The sequence below is a fragment of the Elgaria multicarinata genome, chromosome 3, assembly GCF_023053635.1.
Source record: "Elgaria multicarinata webbii isolate HBS135686 ecotype San Diego chromosome 3, rElgMul1.1.pri, whole genome shotgun sequence".
NCBI lineage: Eukaryota > Metazoa > Chordata > Lepidosauria > Squamata > Anguidae > Elgaria > Elgaria multicarinata.
In genome coordinates this window covers 35615754-35634711 of record NC_086173.1, presented here as the reverse complement: position 1 = coordinate 35634711, position 18958 = coordinate 35615754, and the positions used below count along the sequence as shown (strand labels likewise).

Genomic DNA, 18958 nt, shown 5'->3' with positions numbered 1-18958 from the left:
GTAAATTCCAGATCCATGGAAGACAAGCACAATGGCAGAATTCACTTCCTTATTGCTTCCTTACTTAGACCTCAGCAGCAGGAAGCAGCTTTTATGGGTGTAACCTGAGGACTACTAAACTAGTTTTGCAAGCAACACTAATCTTCATTTTACACAGTAATTATGATAATATATTTCTAGGTGTTGCTTTTCTTTCTTTACAAGGGTCCTTCCATGGTCCTATTGCTGAAGGTAATTTAATTTTCTGTTCATACCCTTTAGATGTTAATAACAAAAGCTCGTTAGTCATCCAGCTTTCTCATGCCATTGTGTCTCTGGGAAGTCTTTAAAGCCTAAATGAGCTTCCGTCACACTGGCAAGCTCACCGCAAGAGACCGGGCGGGGGGGGGGGGGGGATGGGGGTTACATTTGTTAATGTGAGTTATCTGGCCAAAGAGAAAGAAAGGAAAAGACAAACAATAAAGTGGTGCAATGGAGGGCAACCACTGCTGTAATTCATCACGGCGTATCTCCAGCCATCACTCAAACCCTCCTTTGCATAATACACTAAACACAACTTTGTGCTAGTAGAAAATCATCTCCTTTATCCAAAGGCTTATGAAGGTAATGCAGGGTTAATTGCAATTCCTTCCACTCCTGAGAAGGAAAAGAAGGGGATATTGAACTGACAAAGGCCTCACAGAGATAGCCATGCAAGGTTATACTTATTCTGGTCGACTTGGCATCCCTTAGAGCAGGGGCGGCAACATGCAGCCCTCCAGGTATAGCCAATGGTGTGGGGTTGTTAGGTGCTGCGGTTGAGCAACATCTGTACATCCACATGCCCCCCATCCTTGCCCTAGAGCTACTAAATCCTCTCAGCAGAATCATCTTTAGTGTTCAAGTAGGGTGACCCTATGAAAAGGAGGACAGGCTCCTGTCCTGTATCTTTAACAGCTGCATGGAAAAAGGAATTTCTGCAGGTGTCATTTGTATGCATGCAGCAGCTGGTAAAATCCCCTCTTCATCACAACAGTTAAAGCTGCAGGAGACCTGCCGTCTTTTATATCTGGTCAAGAGGACAAGGCTCCTGCGGCTTTACCTGCAGCTTTAACTGAAGAGGGAATTTCACCAGGTGCTGCATGCATACAAATGACACCTGCTGAAATTCCTTTTTCTACACAACTGTTAAAGATACAGGAGCCCTGTCCTCCTTTCCATATGGTCACCCTAGTTCAAAGCCCCCTGGACAAGCTCCTGGCTTGGTGTCCCAGTTAGCATGGCCAGCTTGCAGCCCAAGCACAACATATGTATCTTTGAATTCCTTGGCACGGTGGGAGGGAAGAGCCCTATTCGGGCCATTTGCCTTACAGTTAAACATGTGAGCAGGTTGCAGGCTGTGCAGGTAGTTCCACCCTTGGAGGCCTCCATGCGAGTCAGAATCCTGCGCTGTTGGGATTCTGGCCCTTGTGGAAACCTCTCTGTGCAGCCTCTGTCATGCCGTCCATCCAGATGTCACAGGGAAGGGCTACTGACGTGTTGGTGCAGCCCCGCTCCTGGCTTGCGTGGTTACTTTAACTGTACGATGAATGCCTGAATAGCGTTAATGCAATCACAGATTGCTCCACCTCATCCTCTCCAGTTTGGTTATCTGCTCCTCTCCTGTACCTGCTGGGCAGCACACCTGCAGTCCTACTGTTCCCCATAGTAGATAAGGGAAGAAGGGGGGATGATAAGACCAGAGAAGGAACAAGTGGGAGAAGCCATAGACGCCTTGCTTTACGCTGCACTGTGTGTGAATATATAAGTGTGTAACTTTTGGATTAGCCCTGCCCCCTTTCTTCCTGCATGTTCCAGCAAGTTCCAAGGATCTTCAATGGGGCTTTCATTGGACCTTACCTTTAGGACAGATCTATCTCTTTGGGTGGTGGATTTGCCTAACCTGGCACTTATCCTAGCACTGTTCATTAGGTACACCCTGCCCTTCAACTTTCCCCAACCTGGCACTTTCTGGATGTGTTGGACTACAACCCCATCAATCCTCAGCGTGGAATGCTGGGTGTTGTACTCCAACCCATATCAAGGGGCCCAGCTGAGAAAGGCCATCATCCAAGGAGCTTAGAATGATGTACATGGTGTTCACTGGCAGTCTTCTACTGTGGTGGTTCTAAACCCTCCTGCTGAGATGTGAGACAATAAAGAAGTCTGCCATGCAATCCACAAAACTTTATTCAGAAAATAGACATCTCTTCACACCTAAAGGGAGTGTGAATGGTAGGAACTATCCTCTAAGCTTAATTAGCCTAACAAAGCAAGGCAGTTGCCTATCAACTAAATTGACTGTTTCCAGGCATGCCTGGCAGGCTTTTACTGGGTGCCTCCTTCAGGGAGTCTTCAATGTTGTAACCTCTGCTGTATGGCTAGTCTAGCAGACTGCCTCCCACCTTCTCTCAATTCCACCCACTTGACTCTGCAGTGGACTCTGGGATCTGTCAGTTCTGATGTTCCCTCCCCCTCTGACAAAGACAGAGTTCTCAGGGAGGGAGGTAAGGGAAGATGATCTCTGGGCCTGGGCCTCCTGTTCAATAAACTGCTGGGAAGATTCCTCCTTGACTCCTGGAGACTTTTGGAGAATTCCCTCCTCTGTTTCTTGCCTTGGCTAGTATTTGTCTTCAGCCTCTGAGTCAGATTCGGGATCTACACCAGGCAGACCAGGCCTGATCCTGACACCTCTCCAGCAACTGGCTTAGTTTTAGAGATGAACATAAGCAGTGACTTACTGGGCTAGACCAAAGGTCCATCTAGTTCAGCATCCTGCTTCCCAAAGTGGCCCATCACTAATAAGTAGGAAGCTAAGAACCCTTGCCCACTGCTATCCCCCAGCAACTGCCCTGATGAGCATGGATGTACTGTTGAGTGCTACAAATAGAACTACATAAAGTTCCATTTGCTGAGCCAGATAGGCTGCTGCTTAGCCATGAACATCACGTCTTCGCCTTCTTTTATTTTACTGGCACCCCGGGAGGTTTGCATGGAGAGCACAATACAGATCGGTGAATGCATTGACCCAGGCTAGCCTCAGACACGTATACATATGTTTTCCTAATGCAGACACACACTTGGCTGGCAGCCTAGAAAATGCCAATGTGTGAAATTAATGCATCACTATTACACAGGAAAGAAGGATTTTGACTCTACCTGACTGTACTGTGAAATGCACAAATGCACATGGCTTCCTTGGAAGGAGGAGGAAGAGGAGGAACGTTATTGTCCATGCCTGCAGAAATGCCACCACAGATTCTTCCAGATGTGCATCAATGCATACACAAGGCCACACCATATTCTAAAACACACACACATACACACAGCAAGAAATCTATGGTAGATTTCTGGCCAGAGCTGATTTTAGGTGGCTCATTATGGAGAGGCCAGTTTCACTCTCCATAAAGCGGTGCAACTGAAAGCCAATTACACAGTTGATTGGAACTGTTTTGATTAGATGTCTAATTGTATTTGACCTTATCCTGAGAGACTGAGAGCGCGGAAACAAATGGAGGCCAACTTCATTATTGATTTGTTTTTCCACCCCTAGGGCCAGCATTTTCTGTCCAAAGCCTTAGGGCCAAGCCGCAAATGTGATGGTTTTCAGGTACACACCTAAGAGTCCATCTATATGCCATGGGGCAGGAGGGAGTGTTGTACCCACATATATGCCCAGTTCACATCTAAAGGCAAGATAGCAGGGCCTACTACACCGTATACACCAGGGGGTAGGCAACCCGGTGCCCTCCAGTTTATTTCGACCACAGCGTCCATACTCCATGACCATTGAACACCCTGGCTGGGGATGATGGGAGTTGTAGTCCAAAAACATCTGCAGGGCACTAGATTGCTTACCCCCCTGCTGTACATGAAAAGGAGAGCATGGGTGTGGCAGGGCTGGATGGTGAGGATGCAATGGAAGGTGTGGAACCAGTGAGCCTTTCCCCTTCATGCAGTTCTAATTGCATGATGTATATAATGACGGAATAGGGCTTGTTGTGTCACTGATTCCATTACACAAGGCAGTTATCATGAGCTCACCATGGTTCACTCACAGAGCATTGCAGGTCATTTTCACAGCTTCACCAATCTCTGGTGCCTCTTTTGTCATATTTTAAGTTCATTCCGCAATTTTATCAATCACCGGAAATGCAGTAATAACCCCCTGCCAAAATCCCATCATGAAAAACCATGGAATTAAAAACAACTCGTGATATTTTAGAAATCCTGCAGCACCATCTGCTGGCTGTATCAATGAAACATATCAAACATGCCCACAAGGGAACCAGGTAAAACAAGGTGGGGAAAGTGTGTGAATTGTCCCCATTGTGAACCCAGAAAAATGAAGCCCTGGTAAAGCTTACACACAAACACACACACACACACACACACACACACACTTTAGGTTTTCAGTATTTGGCCCAGTGGTTTGACTCGGAGCACTTACACCTATAACACCAGAGAAGCTAAGGATGAGGACCTGATGAGTGCCTGGATAACGAAAGCACTAGGAAGCTCCATGTAAGCTGCAATGAACTTCCTAAAGGATTATAAAAAGGATGAGGATGAGAGTACTATTTTTCATTCATTCATTTATTTATTTATTTATTACATTTTTATACTGCCCAACAGCCGAAGCTCTCTGGGTGGTTCACCAAAATTAAAACCATAATAAAACAACCAACAGTTTAAAAACACAAATACAAAATACAGTTTTGTATTTTGTATTTTATAACAAAACAGAACAGAAAACAAACGGGGAGGGGGGAGAGAAAAAAGAACAAACATCACATGAATAAGAATGTCATTCCCCCCCCCCTTCCATCAGATATACCATTCATTAAAAAAAAGGAGGGGGAAGTTATGCATAGGTGCCAAGAAAAGCAGACCAAATATCCATATATTTACCCACTTGCAAGTGGCGTCTACCTGTTCAAATGTTGATAACGTTGTTAAGTCCTCAGTCCATTGCATTACGGGAGGTGAACATTTATCCTTCCAATGTAATAATATCAGTCTTTTTATAATAACATAATTCCTACCTTTCATAGCAAACACTCCATGGCAGAAATCTTTGAAGTTGATCTTCCCCAGGTCATTTGGGTCCAAGTATTTGGCAAATTTTTCCACCTTGGAAAATAATAAAATAAAGCATTAGAAAATGGGCAGCATCTTTTCCCAGGAATGGTGTTTGCGGGGTGGGGGTGGGGTATGAGACTTCCCCTCCCTCTCAGCTAGAATTGTAAGGAAGAAGGTAATATGTGGGTCACATTCACAGAGTTACAACTGCAAAACACGGTCCTAAGGATGCTTCAACTCCCGTCTTGTGCTCACCGAAGAAGAAAAGTCCGGAAGGAGCGAAAATGTGGATTCAAATATTTCAACTAATGGGTATTCAGCTGATATCTAGTATCAAATTATGTAGGCGAGTAATACGGTGATAGCTGAGAGCTATGGCAGGGCTCATTTACAACTGGCAGGGATGGGGCCACATGAAATTGCCAAGAGTTTAAGATGGATTTCCCTGTTAGTTTATATGCTAAGGCTTCTTCAGCTCCCAGTGCCTGGGAAGCAATCTGGCTACTCTCGTGCCTTCTGCACAACATGAGCTTGAAATCATTTATTGGCTTTTTTTGTAAAAATGTTGGAGAGTAATCACTTGAGATGCTGATCACGAGAGAGAGAGAGAGAGAGAGAGAGAGAGAGAGAGAGAGAGAAAGGATGTGGCTGAGTTGTGTTACTGGCGACCTCTTAAACTTTAAGGCTTAAAGGCTGCTGTGCACATTAAGGATTAAGAGGACCCATGGAGGACATAGTCAGTGTATACTGTCGGGTTTGAAACAGCCAAATGTGTTGTGGATTCCCCAGTTGTACACGCAGCAGACAGAAAGGAGCTGCCACATGTTTACAGTGCACATATACATGGTGCAAAAGATCAACATTACAACATCAAATATGATGATGTGCACCATGTGCATATGCCTGGATATTTCATGTGTAATTTATGGAGTGGCTCTGAGAGTGTTGATAGAAAGGAATGATAAAGAGAACAGAATATTATGGGCAAAATTGGGGCTGCCAGGATATGGTCTGGTTGTACCTTTTTGTGTTATGTCCATGCCATGGGAAGTTCTGCAGTGCAAGTCCTTCCCAGGCCACTTGAGTAACAGAAAAGCCTCAAGGCATGTGCAAGGGACCTAGGCTACAGCTCCTTCCACACTGCCATGGTCCCTGTTTCCACAGAAGGGTGATACTGGCACAAGAAGAAGCTGGCCCTGGGTGACCTGGAGCTTCTCAAGTGGTTCAGCCTTCCCCAACCTGGCACATTCTAGATGGGTTGGGCCGCAACTCCCAGCTAGCTGTGGTGGGAATTGTAGTCCCACACACCTGGAGGGTGCTAGGTTGTGGGAAGCTGCATTAGCTTCTTCCACAGCATGAAGGCAACTTTGAGAAGTGGGGTTGGAGGTTGAGTCACCTGAATGAACTGCTTCATCTGTACATACTGGGCTGGTCATACTGCGGAGAGTCAAAGTCTTGCTGCATAGCTTCTCTTTGGTGGGTGGGTGGGTGAGAGAGAACTCATCACAGTCCTTGTCTCCATATCAAAGCACTATTTTGTTATTCAAAGACTCACATGTTTCCATTTGGGGTAGCAGAACAGTGTTGAGTAGGTGGGTGTATGTGTGCATGTGCATAAAGGCCAGAGGAAATGTGGGACCTCAGTTGGAAAAGTAAGGCAAATAGTAAGACACAGGATGCTTCCAGATGGGGCTTTTATTGTGCAATCTATTCGTGGAGTTTTATTTTGGGGGGTGGGGGCAGGGGGCATCCAGATGACATCATCTTCAATTTGTAGCCCTCCCATACTTTCCCATCACTTCTCAATAAGGAGGAACAGACTGAATAAGCTGCACAATGCCTTTCAATTGTTAGCAATAGGAGCCGTCCATCTGGAGGGACTGACGTGGAAGGGGGGGGGGAACCCCAGAGTTCCAGAAATTAAGAAGTGTGAGCTTGCACATTTCACCAGAGAGCAAGGCAACAAACCAAGCTGAAGACATGAGGAAATGCTGAATCCTGACATGACCTAGATTCCGAATGTTCTGATTTCTTCAATTTGAGCAAAACCATCCCAGAAATCTTAAAGTTCTCTCCAATAAAGAAGTGAGGATTGCTTTGCTTTGCACATTTATTTTTGTCAGGTTTTAATCTGTATGGCACTGCTGTTTCTCTGGTGCTGAAAAATGGAAGCATGATCTAAACACTTGTCTGTGTGAATGACAGCACAATGAAGAGATGCATGTGCAAAGCGCCCCTAAGTAGCTCTGTTTCATCCATTGGGACGATCAAAATCTGATGTGGTTATTGGTTGATTGCCTTTTCCCTTTCTGATAACCTTCTGGTAAATCCCTCTAGCAAAGACATCTCGAAACGTTGAAGAAAGTGGGTGTTTAAAGCCCTGGGACAGGCTCGTAAAGGATTTGTTGCGGGCAATAATGCTAATTAAGATATGTTCCTGAGTTATATACATCGCTAAGTGCCTGTGACATTCATGCCGCTGATCACAAGAAAGACAAACTGGAACCAGAAGCTTCTTTGAAACAAAACAAACAAAAAGAGATAAGAATTGTCTTACTGGAACAAGCCAAGAGCCCATGGGGCTGTTCGCATATAATGCTAAGCCACTGTGGGTGAATTCCTCATGGGACTTAGTGGAGCATGCTGGCCACCATTTTGAATATGCAAGGGGCGGTGCACTTATAACTTGCTGTGTCATGCAAACCCAGCAATGGGGGTTGTTTGAAGGGGACTGACCATCCTCAAATTACTCATAACTGGTTTTAGGGTTATTTGAGGGTTGTCTATCCCCTCAAACAACCCACGATGCTGGGTTCGCATGACATGACAAACTGCAGCAAGCAGGGGTTTGTGCAAACACCATGCAAAAAGGCATCTACAGGCACCCAGCACAACACGACCGGCCCTTCTAATGCAGATGGCATCACTCAACAACTAAAATAAAGATATCATGATCAAACCAGAATATTGAACAAAATACAGTGGAGGCAGGGAAAACAGATAAAAACATGAACTGCCTGGCAGGGAAAAGCCTGCTGTACTACTACTACTACCAACACCAACCACAGCAAGAACAACAGCAATGGCATCAATGTCTTTATTAGCCAGTGGAAGATGGTTAGGGAGGCTGTTTGGCTATAGCTACTGAGAAAGCCACAACTCCTGTCCTAGTCAGATGTGCTTCCATCACTGGCTGGACCATAAAGCCCATTAGTCCCTGCTAGCAAGCTCAAGGGACAGGAATGATGGGAGTTGGAACTCAAGACATCTAGAGGGCACTTTTAATTGTGCCTGCAAAGAAACTGGCAACTAGTGCAGCTGTTGCAGGATAGGTGTAATATGGTTCCATGGGTGAACACCCACTAACATCCTTGTGGCCACATTCTGGACCAGTTGAAATTTCTGAAGATGCTTCAAATATTTTTATATTATGGTTTTATACTGTTGTTTTATACTTTGAATGGTTTTAATTTTTGTGAACCACCCAGAGAGCTCCGGCTATTGGGAGGTATAGAAATGTAATAAATAAATAAATAAATAAATAAATAAATAAAATATAGCTCTACATAGAATGCATTGCAATAACTCAACCTAGATGTATCTAAAGCAGGTATTGTCATAGCTATATCTGCAATAAACTAATTTTTTTCATGGAGGAGGGGATAATACCACCTTGCTCAGGAAGAAAGGATTTTAAGATTAGATTACTCTTTTATTATTTTTTAAAACCTAATTTTTGTAGTAACTATTAACAGCAATCATGTCCACATTTAAGAATAATATCTGGTTGCATTCCCTTCAGAATAGGATTGCAGGCCAGAGATACAGCCAACTTTTGTGTTTTCACAAATGGAGGTCAGCCATTGCTTCTTTATCCCAAAATGTGTATAATCTGATACCTGAAATGCCCACCACTAACAAATTCATTCAGACTACAAATCTCCATTTTGAGACTGGGACAATCTAAACTCATGGCTACAACACCTGGTCATATTTTTAGTCATTTCTGTTTCTTCCCCCATCCATTGCTTTTTGCACCACTGAGCTTGATCAAGAGTTCTGGAGAACTCCAAAGCTTACACAAGCTAGTGGAATTTCACTTGGTCCCAATAAAGGTACTGCCAAACAGTGGGTTTTGGATTCCCCATCCCCCTCATGAAACAGCAAAGCTATCTTTAGTTTCCCCCCCCCTTCAGAATGAGTTATTCAGCACCATGGACAGCTATCTGTTTCAGAGAATTTGTCAAGCTAAATGCCAAGGCATGAGAACACAAAAAGAGCCCTACTAGTTCAGACCAAGGGTCCATCCATTCTACCATTCTGTTCTCATAGTGGGAACCAGCTGTCCGTGGGAAATCCACAAGAAGGACATGAATGCAAAAACACTCTCCTGCCCATGTTCCCCAGCAACCGGTGTATAGAGGTACACTGATACTGGAGGTAGCATCTAGGCATTAGGTCTAGAAACCACTGATACGAATGGCCAAGCCTTCCCTCTCAGAAACAGAAGAGCCACTCTTGCCTGTGAGCTCCCAATGCTGCTCTGGAGAATCGAACTGGCCAACCGAGACCCAGCAGTGCCCCTATAGAGAGAGAGAGAGAAGTGCTCTCCCTCCCAGGTCTATGTTGACACTGCTTGACGCATGCATGCCTATTGACAATATGTCTAGTAATCCATGAATTGTCACCAGCTGCCTGCCACCCCTTACATAGGGCATTATATGCCCAAACACACAGGATGGAGTGTATGATATTTCCACATAGGAAAGCCCAGCAGTAGTACCCAAACTTGGTATTATAGATGTGGCAATGAAGAGTTGATGTAAACATACGTGTTGATTACTCAGTGGTCTCAAGGCTGCATCAAGTAGTGACCTGCAGGTACAAAAGAGCCATCATAGACCAAGAGCCAGAGATGAATGTTCATGTCATTTCACCTCACTGAAATATGATGCTTTTCCAGGAGAAGTAGCTTTCATATTCTTCTGTAAATCATTGGGAGATGAACACAGAGAGAGGTAGCTTGCTTCTGCTTGCCTCTGATTGAATTGGAAAGTAACGGAATCATTTCAGTCCAAAACTGGAAACAGTTATCCCTCATACTCCCCAACACAACCCTTCCCCACCAGCCACCCTCCTCCCTTCCTCCCTCCCTTCCAGTGGCAGCACTGGAGACAGAGACACAGCATGCAGGGAGATCAAAAGAGAAAGGTTTGTCCCTTTCCACCCCACCCCCCAGATAGCAGCATGGCAGGATGTCAGGCCCAGTGACCAATGGGTGCTGGAATTCTGCCAAGAGTTGCACACTGCTCCCTCCTCCTCCTCCTCCTCCTCCATCACCACCACTTCCCAACAACTCTTGAAGGGTTTTTTTGAGGGGCGAATCAAGGATGGCTGGTCAGAAGGGTGGGAAGATAGTTAAAATTTCTTCTGCAGTCCAGATTTTCACACAACCCCGGAGAAGAATTTGGGGGCTGCAAAAGCTCACCTGCCCTTCCAAGGTGGGTTTTTATGAGCTCCGAGAGCTCATATCTGAGTATGAGTTTGGAGACGCTTACGAGCATCTCTAGATGAACGTGAATCAGGCTTTTGTTTAGAAAAGCATTAAGGGGAATCTGATGACACTAGGCAGCTGTGGGACACGGTCTCTCTAACCATCTTCAGTTCAACCAGGAGGTCACTGGAGATCACGTTGTCTTCAGTTAGTCACAGCCCCTCTCAGGACCAGCAAAATGGCTACACCAGCAACCACCATGGGTGGAGTAAGTAGGGGTGTATCCTCCAACCATCCTCTAGGTACAGAACCTGGGGGCCAAATCTGGCTTTTCTTTTTCGAGTTTTCTTTTTTATTATTATTTTCAACATCACAAACACACAATCTTTACACCACACATAATACATACAAACAAAGGTATACACAAAACAACTACACTAAAATACAATAAAAAAACATTTAAGGATAAGGTTAAATCTGGCTTTTCCTGGGTTGCCGTTCAGCCTTCCAAGATCCCCCAGAAGGCCACGCCCTCTTCTCCTGGCTCCACCCACTTCCCCCCAACCACTGATCATTTGGAGGTTTCCCAGCTTTTGTGCAATTCTCCACCCCCACCCCATTCTAAAAGGTTTAGTTCCTGGCCCTAAGTGCGTTACACTGAAATATGGCAGTATTTGGGGTTTTTCTCTATGGTCCTGCCCCTTCTGCCTACAGCCCAGTCCCCTTTTGTCTTAGGCCTCACACATCACTGGAATCCAAGCCCCTAAGAGCTTCTCTGAAATGGAATTCTGGCACTTCTGCTCTGGCTACTTCCTCTGAGGGTCAGTAGACCTGGTGCGAAAGCAAAATGCATCCTGTCAACAAACTAAAAACAAGCCAGAAAGAATGGGTGGAAATAAACTTGCTTCATGGCCTAGTTCTCCAGTGTTCGGACTGCTTATGTGACTGAATTATAGGGACACTTCTGCTGTAACAAAAGCAGTAAATCTCCCGCATGCAGGGGATAGCAGTCAATTGTGTAAGGAAACAGCACATCCCTCCAAATTTATGCCCAAGCTAGTTTCATTCAACCCTGGAGGGAAGCCCAAGCTGGTCGACTTTGATCTCTTTTCTACAGATCTCCATTTCATCTGCTCCCCACCTGTGATGATGCCATTTCTGCTTTTCATCAGCTCGCATTTATACACCTCCTTCCTATGAGCCAGAGATGTTAATGCTTTGTGTCATCACCCAAGCCAACATTATCATTACAAAGACAGGAGGCTAAGGTCACTGATGCCGGCAACCCCCTGTCCCCTAAGCCCAGATTCATGCATCGGCTGTTTTATTTGTAAATGTACAGGTTGAACAGGCTTCATAGGGGAACAGAAACAAGTGCACACAGGTTTCACAGCAATAGCAATCCAATTCACACACACACAAAACTCAAACCACTGCTTCTTCACACACATTCTTTCAACTCAGGTGGGGCAGACACATTTCAACCCCAAATCTGTCACCACGACTCCTCTTCCTCATCAGAGGAAGAGTTTGACCCTTCAGAGCAAGAGGGAGAAGATTGCTTCAGAGGACCCCAGCACTGCCCAAGATGGTCCTGGCCCTACGGGGTGGGTGGGTTTCAGATTTCCATCCTCAAGAGGCAGAGAGCTAAGCTTCTGAGGATGAGGAGGATCCCGAGCAACTAACTGTGGTGTCACCTCAAGAGGCAGCCCAGTTGGACTCCTTTGAGAAGAAATGCTGGATTGTAAAGAAAGACTCCTCAAGAGAAAAGAATTCCTCAGCAAGAAGGCCCTCTTCCTGAGAAGGACTTTTTCCCAGACAGGCCTATAATAAACTGCAGCTGAGTGCTGGGTGGGGCTCAGGAAGCTCTGACTATATATGCCTTCAATTTGACCCCTTTGTTCCTGCCTATTGGCTTTACTGGCAGGGCTGATGCCCAAAATATCTGGAGGGCCATAAGATGCACTAAAGGAAGGTTTCATTTACAAGTGTGCAAAGTCAACACATGGGTTCAGCCTTGAATGTAAAAGGAAAATCACAGCATCTCTAGCTAGTGGAGAAGTGAGCATAGGAGCATGCTGAGTAGAGGCATTCCCTCAACTGCTTTGATGAAGGTAGTGAGGAATCTCTCTTGAGTCCCTACCCAATTTGCATGTAATTATTCATCCAGTGCTGTGCAGCTGGCACCCTCCAAATGTTTTGGACTATTACTACCATCACACCAGCCATCATGATGATTATGTATCATGGGGGTTGTAGTTCAAAACATCCGGAGGGTACCAAGTTGGGAAAGGCTGTTACAGAGTGCTAGACTAGAACTGGGGAGACCTGGGTTCAAATCCTCACTTAGCCATGAAGCTCACCAGGTGACCTTGGGCCAGTCACTAACTGTTAGTCTATCCCACCTCACAGGGTTGTTGTGAAGATAAAATGCAGGTGGGGGGGGACTGTGCATACTACCTTGAACTCCTTGGTGGAAATGTGGGCTATACATAAACTAAATAAGAATAAGGTGCCAACTATACAAAGGTGCACTAGTTTTGTCTGGTGTGCTCTTTGTCTGCAAAGTTGCTCTCAGGGACAATTCTGTACAATGTGGGAAACTGTGAGCCAGGGAAGACCTCGTCCAGTACTAACGAAGCACTGCCCGAATTTCCCATTACAAAAGCAGCAGGATTCCGATAATACCTTGCAAATGGGGCACACAGCCCCCCATATATGGCAGGAGAGCAACGCAAGCGAAGGAACTGTTCGTGGACTCAGGTAGGCGATGTTGCTACTGAACCTGGTTTTGCTGCCTTGAGAATGGCGAAATTTGTCCATTTCCATTTCTCTTAATTTTTCCAGTCTTACATTTGGTTCATCATGAACTTTGAGAATTTCTCTGGTGTTAAGTTCAACTTGTCAAAACCTTTGAGAACTTTATTTTCCAGTTGGCATGAAAATTCATAAGCATTTTTTGGTGCACATTTGTCCTGGCACATAGAATCATAGAATAGCAGAGTTGGAAGAGGCCTAAAAGGCCATCGAGTCCACCCCCCTGCCCAATGCAGGAATCCATGCATGTTTGCCTAATAGACACATTTTCTTTTGCAAGCCATTGTCCTAACTTAATGCATTTCTGAATGGTATTTTCCCTAATTGCCCTTTTTTTGCATGAATTTTTGGATTAGAGAACTCCATTGCAAGATTTGAAGAAATGTGAATTTTGAAGGATAACAGAGGATTGGTTTGCATGTTGGCTCAAAAGTGTGAAATTAAAAGACAAACCCATCAGATTTCTCCTCCCCCCCACCAACTGTAGGTGGAGGCTCCAGGCTTGAAACAAGACACTTGGACTGAACAGCAAACACAGGCTCCTCCCAGCCTCCTGTCAGACCACCAGGCCTTTTTATCTCCAGCCTTCCTGACAGCTCATTCTCTTGCCTGAAGGGTTTGCTGGTAGAGCCACATATTGGCTGCGTCATTTTCCGAAAGGCTTCCTGCAGGAGCCCAATGCTCCTGGGGCTCTTTCCGTTCTTCCGCCCCGTGCACTGAATGTGCGTGACTCAGTGCTTGTGGCAAGTGACTGGAGAATGTATCTGGGGAAGAGATTCCTTGTAAAAGAGGAGACAGGTGGCACCAAAGCTACTGCTGACTTGAGGCCAACCTGAAAGCACTAGAGGGCAGCATCCACAGAGGTTCATTACGATCAGTGTCTTCCTGCAGCTCTGCACCCTTGCTGGTGAGCAGAACTAGTCCCCAAGCATTTCATATTAAGGAGAACAAGCAAGGAGACCCACAAAATTGACGCTCAGATGTTGACTCATAAATTATATAGCCTGCCTAGTAGTTGTGGAATGGCTAATCAAGCATAGAAGCAGGCTGCAACGCAGAGCAAAGCAGCGTTAGATTACGGAAAGGCTTTAAATGATGCTAAAATGAATCATGGTTTCTTGGTTCGGGACAGCAAGGATATGAATTGATTTACACATTGTCAGTGTGATGGGGTTGATGCCCCCAAACCATTTTGGCCTAGTTGGGCAGCATCCCAATCAAAGGAGGGATCACATGTGTCGCGTACAAGTAGAAAGAAGATGGAGAATGTTTCCAACATGTGATCACATGTTCGTATCAGTGGCCCTGGCTGAGATGTGATCCACGTGTGGAAAGGAATTAGCCTCATGGTTTGGAGAACTGCAGCCCATGCAAATGGTATTTTATACTACCAATACAGCATGTATACAGTAGGGGAGTGGGGTTGCTGGCATCAAGGGTTGGGCGTATGCCGAGGGCCCACACCCCAGTAGGGATGTAGTGATAACTCCCTGGAGTTGCTCCTCCTCTTCACCACTGCAACCTGATTGTTCCCCCTGCCTCTTGCTCTGGCCCATTTCACTGTGATGGGGAGGAGGAGGAGATGCCACTGCCTGCTTGCTCCATGGCTCTCGGCCTGCCAAGCAAGCAATTGACAGCAATAATGAGAAAGACAATGAGGATCAATAACAGATGGTGAAAACGGCAGTGAGAAGGTAAATGCTCTGAGGGGTGTGGACCATTAAGGGTGTGTTGCCCAGGGCCCCTCCAAATCCTGGAGCCAGCAGTGTTGGGAATGTATCAGTTCATTGTATATCTCAATCCCAAAGGGATGGTAGAAATAGAAGCCACGTTTCTAGCTTTGCACTGACTCACTGCCAATATTATGCAGTGTGTTTATTCATTTATTGTACACATTTATATCTTGCTTTTCTTCCTCAGTAGGAAGCACTTGTTGTAGCAGTTCACAACAAGATTTTAAAAAATGATTATGAACTAGAAGCTAGTCCATAACTCTTGCTCTCTGCTCTCAGTGTCAGTTGCATTAGCTATTGTTTCTCTCTACTTCGGAAAGAAATCACACCTCCTTTTCCCCCTTTACTGCTTGGTGGAGCATACTAGCAACAATTCATCAGATGCCCTGTAATGGCAAAAGACTATCAGGTGACCGGTATTATATAAGGTCTAGTAAATGATTAAGGGTTTGTCACTTGAGGAATCAGGATGCACGACATGGAACTCCTTTCGTTCCCAAAGACATAACCGACTTGAACAAGTAGAAATTTTATGTAACAGCTGCCACCTAGCAAGCAGCCTACTCAAGCTTGCAGGAAAATGAAGAGAAGCAAATATTTCACATGCTGGAAACATTATCCATCTTCTTTGCATGGGGGGGGCGATGCATGACGGGTCATGTTCAGTGGCAGAGCATGTGTTCAATCCATGGCACCTCCAGTTAAAAGGGATAAAGTTGGGGGAAACATCTGAGTATTGCAGGGGTAGAGAACCTGTGGTAACCTAACCTTCCTTTAGGGCAGGGGTGTGCGATTTGTGGCCCTCCAGATATTTTGACCTACAACTCCCATCATCCCCAATGTTCAAGGGCCAATGTTCAAGGATGAAGGAAATGGCTGTCCAGCAATATGTGGGAGGCTGTGGGCTTTTCACCCCGGTCTAAGGCCTTGAAGAGCTGCTGCCAATCAGAGCGGAGTATATTGGCCATCGTCATTCTATTGTACTCATAATAGCCCCTTTCAGACCTGTGGAAAGTGAACCCATGGAGGAGGAGTGGGGAACAGAATGGCTCCTGCTGGTCCTGCCTACAAACTTCACACATAGAGGCTAAGGACTAAAAATTGGGAGTAACAATATCATGTTGAACCTATGAACATATATATAGATATAGGTACTCCTTTTTAAGACCTTTAGCTTGATGAGCAAAAGCTGGGGCATCGTGGAATGCAACATCCAAGGTAGGGCCAGTAGGTGGTCCTACTCACTCATCTCCCACACATGGAGAAGGTCTGAAAGAGGCTTACCTATACAAGTAGCTTTATATTATTAGCTCTCCTCTATGGTCCCCATTTCAGGGATCCACTCAAACACACACAAAATCAAACAGCAAGGGGATGTATACATTAGGCAATCGGCATCTCAGGTCAGAGATCTGAAGAAAATAAACTCATAAGGCTCATGTCACTCAATGGAAAATTATTCATGCACTTATAAGAGAACCCGGGTTACATGCCTGGAAATAAGCGACATGCCAACCGTTGCTTTAGGCACATGTGAAAAACATTCTTCACCCAAGCTTTCCCAGCTTAATTTTTGTTGATCCACTATGCAGTTGGTAACTCTTTTATATTAGAGCATATTAGATCAACATATTTATTTTTATATATAAAACAAGGCAACCAACTCACACCACAAATAGGCAACTTATTCTGCTCTAGTCACTGACCTGGCTCACACAATATGACAAGCCAGAGTTTAGGGCCAGATCTACAGCAAGCAGAATATTGCACTATGAAAGCGGTATATGGTATGTGTCAATGGGCCCCAACAGTTGTCAGTGCACTTCAATACTGCTATAAAGCAGTAGTGAGGCTCCTGCCTCTTATATACTACTTTCATAGTTCAATATCCTGCCTGCTGTAGATTAGGCCAAAGTTGACTGTGGGTTATTGTTGAATTATGGGTTGCGGGTGAGCCCAGCCATGGTAACAAACCAACAACCCATAATTCAACAACAACCCATACTCGACCCACACTCTGGCTTGTTGTGTTGTGTGAACCCAATCATTGTGTCACCGTCAGGAAGCAGGTTCAGCAAAGGTTTTGGAGAGTAGGAGAATTGTAAGATAATGTTTAATTTTGAGCAAATATCAATAAAGCTATGAGACATATAGTCCACCATTTCCTACTCCCTCTGGAGTTCTGAGTGGCCAGGTTCTAGTTCAGCTAAACCAGAACAAGTCTGGCAGCCAGACTCCAGTGTCTCAAGAACACAACACTACAAAAAGACAGCTGGAAAGCAAGGACGTTAAGCAGGTAAGCCAAACCACGCTACATCATGCAATACAGTAACACTTATTTACTTCATGCTTTAGAGTGTACAGACTGCTTCACATCACAATCCTGCCAACCAGATCAGCATTAAATAGTCTTTCACATGTTTATGCTGCCTTTTTTCCAAAGACTGCAGGGCAGCAAACATGGCTTCCCCATTTTTAACCACACAACAACCTTGCGAGGTAGGTCAAGCTGAGGGATAGCCTGCTGACAGCTCACATTCTTCACTTCAACACTAAGCATAAGCAACATTATGGCTGATGCAGCAGAACGACTACGGGGGGGGGGGCTGATCAAAGAGTGACAGCGGGACATGCAGAGAGAAGAAAATCCATTACGATCTGCAGCTGTCTGGAGAAGGGAACAATATGTTTTGGTTAGCCTCAGCTCAACTCGGGGAAGGGGGGGGGATTCATTTCTCTGCATCGTTCTGCATATTGCTGCAGTCTTGAGGCTCGTCGAGCTTTGAGGCACGGTTATTATGAGTCATCTGTGTGGCCTGGCTTTCAAGTGGGTTGTTTTTTTCAATTAATAGCAAAGGGTGGTGGATTGTGCTAACAATCAGGCATGGGGTGGGCTGGGGAGCTGTAATTGATTCTGTGTAGAGATAAAGATTTAGAGGAGCTTGCCAGTGAAAAACCTAGACGGAAAGGCTCGCTGTGCCTGTGGGGAACTGTTAAAAGGAAACAGGAATTGCACGGAAAGCTTGCCTTAAAGAGTGTTGGGGACTGAGAGGTGCTTTGGCCAGAGAGCATTTAAACAACAACAACAACAACAACAACGCAGTTTTAGAAGGGGGATGAAAACAGTTTCCATGTCTCCTTCCTGTCTTTCCACCTGAGAAACCAACTCTATATTGAAAAAATACATTGGAGTTTGCTTTGATTACGTTTATGGTTAAGAAAAGGATTGATGGACTGGCTGCACAGTACAGCAGTATGGACAACATTGTGTAACTATGGGACCTTTCTTATATTTTACTATTTCCATAGTTTTACTAGTTTGGTTGTTATTTATCTAACATATCATATACATCTAATGTACTGCATATCATACACATCTTGGCTATTTTCTCTTCTCTTTTCTTTTACATTGCCTGTGCCAGCAACCCATTCCACAAGCATCTATGAACTCTGCTTCTGTGTCAAGGACTGACATTTTAGCAGGCATGAAAAAGTCAAACAAATATCACAGCTAAAAGGTCAAAAACTATCCCATGGGCTAGTCTATTAGCATTTTTAAGAGAGGATCTCACACATCAGATTTGTTTGCATCTTCGCTGGAATATTCTCTGTGGCATGAAATCAAACACTCCCCCCAGGATGGTGTTTTTAAAGGCTCTTGCATGATTTACAAGAGGTGCTGCAGAACTATTCCATCTTAAATTTAAGTAGAGTATCTCTCTTGGTTTAGAGAGTGCTTGTTGCTGAGAATCTAGGTGGTTTTGAAAGGCAGTAACAAAATTCAGTTGGATTGAAAAAAGGAGGCCTGTGGCTT

The 18958-nt window shown here is 45.0% G+C and overlaps 1 protein-coding gene across 1 annotated transcript in view; it reads right to left on the bottom strand.

Annotated features, from left to right (window-relative positions):
• The window catches only part of RAB11FIP4 (RAB11 family interacting protein 4), a 211645-nt gene that overhangs the window by 139172 nt on the left and 53515 nt on the right, over positions 1–18958 (bottom strand). Inside the window, exon 2 of the mRNA XM_063119891.1 lies at positions 5064–5151. Coding sequence (XP_062975961.1) covers positions 5064–5151 — 88 coding nt within the window. The remainder of the gene's footprint in view (positions 1–5063; positions 5152–18958) is intronic.